The 4,821-nt window shown below is 52.1% G+C and overlaps 1 protein-coding gene across 1 annotated transcript in view; it reads left to right on the forward strand.

Annotated features, from left to right (window-relative positions):
• The window catches only part of LOC103610165 (autism susceptibility gene 2 protein-like), a 7,572-nt gene that overhangs the window by 2,139 nt on the left and 612 nt on the right, over positions 1 to 4,821 (forward strand). The window contains exons 3-9 of the mRNA XM_008594390.1: positions 87 to 282; positions 572 to 751; positions 1,500 to 1,535; positions 1,629 to 1,658; positions 2,799 to 2,847; positions 2,938 to 3,238; positions 4,599 to 4,781. Of these exons, the coding sequence (XP_008592612.1) occupies positions 87 to 282; positions 572 to 751; positions 1,500 to 1,535; positions 1,629 to 1,658; positions 2,799 to 2,847; positions 2,938 to 3,238; positions 4,599 to 4,781 (975 nt within the window). The remainder of the gene's footprint in view (positions 1 to 86; positions 283 to 571; positions 752 to 1,499; positions 1,536 to 1,628; positions 1,659 to 2,798; positions 2,848 to 2,937; positions 3,239 to 4,598; positions 4,782 to 4,821) is intronic.

Below are 4,821 nucleotides of genomic sequence, written 5' to 3' on the forward strand. Positions count from 1 at the left end.
TCGCCGCCGCCGCCCGCCAGGCCGTGGTCGTCAGCTTCGTCTGGAGAGCGGCCTGGGGGCCCTAGACGGCGGCGACCTCGTCCTAGGCCTCGGCCCCCGCGACCCCGAGCTCGCAAGCGGCCTGCCGGCTCGGGCAGCCGCGGGGAGGAAGAGGAGGAGGAGGAGGATGGGGGTGCAGACGATGGGGAAGCCGAGGAGGAGCCCGAAGAGGAGGAAGAAGAGGAGGAAGACTTGATCGATGGCTTCGCCATCGCTAGTTTCGCCAGCCTCGAGGCTTTGCAGGTGGGGCCTCATGGGGCTGGGGGCCTTTGGGGGTTTCAGAGGGGCAGAGAGAAGAGTACAGTGCCTAGATTGGGTGGAATTGAGGGGGGAATGCTGGCACCCCAAACCAGAGCAACCGGCTCCTCTGGCCAGGCTTCTGCCCCACCCTAGGGTGGGAGGAGGTAGAGCTAGTCTCCAGGGATCAACCAGATTACCCGGCCTGAGAGGCATTTTGGTGGCCTGGTCACCCTTAGAGAGGTCAGGAGCTTTCCTTTTTCTGTCCATCTCAATTCTGTCTCCTCCTCCACAGAAGGATGCATCTCTTCAGCCCCCAGAGCGATTGGAACATCGGCTGAAGCATTCTGGGAAGCGGAAGAGGGGAGGCTCCAGTGGGGCCACTGGGGAGCCAGGGGACAGCTCTGATCGGGAGCCTGGCCGACCCCCTGGAGATCGGGCCCGAAAATGGCCCAATAAGCGGAGAAGGAAAGAGGTGAGCTTGTCCCAGATCTCCATCCTTTAAAACTATGCAGAATGTCCGTTACATAGAACCGTTTTCCATCAGCAATGCCCATGGTAAACGGTGACCCCAGTCTCTAAAGGCAGAGAGGAAGGCAGAGCAAATTTGAGCCCATACTCCTATCCAGGTCTGATAAAGACCTGTCTACAGTCAGACTCACCTGCTTTTGGCTGATATCATGTTTCCTTCAAACGTATGGATAATTCAGAGACACATCAAAGGGATTTAGTTGAATCATAAATAAATTAGATGTGGTCCCTGCCCTTCCCTCAAGGTGGTGGCATTCTAGCAGGAAAGAAATAGTCAACAAGCAAACACCTAGACCATAACTTGAATGGCTACAGAAGGCAGAGATCTGGGAGAGATGCTACAGAAACTTACATGAGGAAGCCACTCATTCTGCTTGGGGGAAGGGAGGAGGGTTGTGGTTAGGGAAAGCCCCCTAGGATGTCTTAGTCAGGCCCTGAAGTCAGAAATTTGCTAAGAGGGGAAAAGGGGGAAAAGTTCTTTTGGGCCAAGCACAGAAATGTGAGAACTGGTGTACTTAGAAAATGACAAGAGCATTGGGAATGGGGGTGGGCAGTAGCAGGAGAAGGCAGCTAGAAAAAGAGTTTGAGAATAGATCATAAGAGACTTTGAGTGCCTTGCTGGGAGTTGAGACTTTAACCAGCTGCTTCACCAGTCACAGCCTCCTTTACCTCTGGACTCTGGTCTTTCTCAGGCCTCCTCCCGTCACTCTCTGGAAGCTGGATACATAGTAAGTGCTATCCACCTGTACCAGCCCCTCCCCTCTCCAGCTTGGGCCCCACTCCTCTTCCCTCTCATGACACCTGTCTTTCCTTCTCTCCAGTGTGACGCGGAAAGTGATCTGGACGAGAGGGTGAGTGGGGCTAGAATTTGTTGGGTGGGCAGTGTCACAGGTTGTAAAATGGACTGCTGCTTAAAGGACTTCTACGTGCAGCATAAAGATCCTCCCCTTGAGTAGGGAACATGGGTTAGGTTGAGCCAGGATTAGGTTTGGGGGAGGAAGGGGGGGAGGATAAATGGCTTCTTTTTTTTTGGTGACTAGGACTAGCTGATCAAAGAATGGAAAGTCTGTGTCTTGGCATGCCATTCTTTTCAAAGCTCTTGGAGCTATGTTGGCTCTCCACAGAAATCCAGAGTGGCTGTGGAATTGAGATGGTCCTTGCTGCTGGCTGTTAGTGTGCTCTCATAATTAGGGTCTCATAGATTAGAGTCTGAGCAGAGACCATGGTCCTGGCAGTGTGGACATTAAACCATTGTAGTCAGTGTAAGAACTTATCCCATAAAGTTGTATTTCAGCTTATTATTAAGGCTGATTTTCTTGTTTTCAGATGTGTTCTAGCAGTTAATGGTTTACCCACTTGGCCCCTGTATGTAACTAACTTTGCACTCCCTGATGTGTGTCTTATTTTCATTTTAAAAGTTGGCTGGACAGGGACTATGGTGAATCGGACTTCTTGCCCATCTAGAGGGGGGTGGTCGCTATCCAGTTCTAGCTCATTGTTGCCACACAAGAATGGGGGCCCATTGTTGAGAGAACCTGTAAGTCTGGGTTTTAACAAGGAATCTCTGGATCTCTAAGTATCAATTAGTACTGGCCAGCCACCAAAAGATAAATAAATAAACAAGTAAGTATCAGCAAAGTTTAAAAATTTTTACTGACACTTGTAGACCAGATTTGTAGGTCAGATGGGCCTGTGGGTCAGCAGTTAGTAATCGCTGATATTTTTGCTTCGATTTGCCTGCTTCTCTGCCACTTCAGTGCTGCTTTGATTCAGTCTTCCTGGCCTATCAGATTCTTGGGCTCAGCTGCTCCATTCCTTTATCCATGGTTAGGCCCCCATACAGTTCACAGTCTTTGGTGGATCTCAACTAAGCTGATGGAACAGACTTGCCACCACAACCAGTTCCTAGCAGGCGCCAGAGACTATTGGTATTCCTGTGTGGAGGCCTGGCTTGACCACAAGCTAACCCTATCCCTGCCCTTCTTCCCCAGGTCTCCGATGATGACCTCGACCCATCCTTTACTGTCTCAACCAGCAAAGGTTGGTCCCAAGGGCTGGGGCTGGAGGCAAGGGAGGGAAATGTGTAAGCATGAGCCTTAGCTGAACATGTCTGCCATCCTGCCCTCACAGCCTCGGGCCCCCACGGCGCCTTCAATGGGAACTGTGAAGCAAAACTCTCCGTGGTCCCTAAAGTGTCGGGCCTGGAGCGGAGCCAGGAACAGCCCCCAGGGCCCGACCCGCTGCTAGTGCCTTTCCCCCCAAAGGAACCACCGCCTCCACCGGCCCCTCGGCCTCCTGTCTCACCCCCTGCACCCCTGCCGGCCACCCCCAGTCTGCCACCCCCACCCCAACCCCAGCTGCAGCTTCGGGTCTCACCCTTTGGCCTCCGCACTTCTCCCTATGGCAACAGCCTGGACCTCAGCACTGGCAGGTGAGTGGTCCATGGGTTTGATCTGATCTTGAAGAGCCTGGTCATTTTGGCACCAACCCCTGCAACCTGTGACTGGGATATGGGATGCCTATGGGATGTGACTTGAAAAAAGATTCTGAGGCTGAAAACTTTGAAAGATACCGGGTGAAACAAGTTAAAGAGATGGCTGCAGGACTTAGCTAAGCCCTTTCTATGTTCACGTGCCGGGGGATCCAGTTTGTGCCATTTCCTAGTTTTATTTGCTGGTGAGAACTTTTTGGAAGACTTATCTGCTACTAATAGTGTTCTCTGGAACATACTTTGGGAAATGCTGACATGATGATTAAGAGTGCTGGCTTTGGTGTCAGTCATACCTGGATTCAAATTCTTGCTCTGCTTACTGGCTGTGTGATTTTTGACAAGTCACTTAACCCCTCTGAGCCTCATTTCCTCTTTCTGTGAAATAAACTAATAATAGTACCTTCATCCTAAAGCTGCTGTGAGGATTGACTCTGAGTGAATGCAGTGTTTCCCAAAGTGTGTACTTATCATTAGTGATACATGGGATGACTTCAGGTCCTGTGTGAGTCAACTCTTCAAAACAGTCAAGGGTTAGCTTTTATGTGCCCTTGATTTCACATATTACTGCTTAGGGCGAGGCTAAGTAAAAAAGAAAGAAACCGAGTTAAGTTATAGAAAGAAGTTAAGTTATAGAAATGGTACGGTACAGACAGTTACATGGCCATAGCCACAACTGGGAAGGGTGTGAAATGTTGGAGACTTGCGTTAGCGTGTAAGGCAGATGCCAGCACTTGGCTTGCATACAGGAAGTGCTCACCAAAGGGTAAGAATCATTGCTGTTACTGATGCTATCGCTACTATTACTGTTACCATCATTATCACTGTTGTTGTTATTGAGAAAACTAAGGCTCAGAGAGGGGCAGTGACTTGCTCAAGGTCACCCAGGGCATTAATGGCAAGATGGGCCTAGATTTCAGGTCTCCTGACTTCCAGGCCAGGCCAGAGGTGCTGCTTCCACTGTCTTAGGGTGGGAACCCAGGTGGCCCATTGTAATTAAGAGTCAAAATGAGTGATCTGTTTTGTGCTGTGGTTGAGTCAGAAAAGGGAAAGTCATATGGCTGGAGATGGCAGAGGCAGCTGTGTGGAAGCAGAGACCCAGAGAGGGAGAAGAGGGGGTTTTTAGGTGTGGGAGGCACCTCAGTCTGAGGATGGGTTCCCTGGGGGGGGGTCTTGGGGGCCGGGTTCTGCCACTGCCCATGTTGGAGAACCAGGGTCATGTTATCACCCAGGCTTCTGACCCCCTCCCGTCAGAGCTGACACCTCCCAACCCCCTCACTCATCTCCCCACTTCTCTCCCCAGCTCTTCACGGCCGCCCCCCAAGGCCCCGGCCCCTCCCGTGGCTCAGCCTCCCCCCTCATCATCCTCTTCGTCCTCCTCCTCCTCATCTGCCTCCTCCTCGTCCGCGCAGCTCACCCACCGGCCCCCGACGCCCTCACTGCCCCTGCCTTTGTCCACCCACGGCTTCCCCCCCCCCGGGCTGCGGCCCCCCCCACCACCCCCCCACGCCTCCTTGTTCTCCCCT

The sequence above is a fragment of the Galeopterus variegatus genome, unplaced genomic scaffold (assembly GCF_000696425.1).
Source record: "Galeopterus variegatus unplaced genomic scaffold, G_variegatus-3.0.2 Scaffold162, whole genome shotgun sequence".
Classification (NCBI taxonomy): domain Eukaryota; kingdom Metazoa; phylum Chordata; class Mammalia; order Dermoptera; family Cynocephalidae; genus Galeopterus; species Galeopterus variegatus.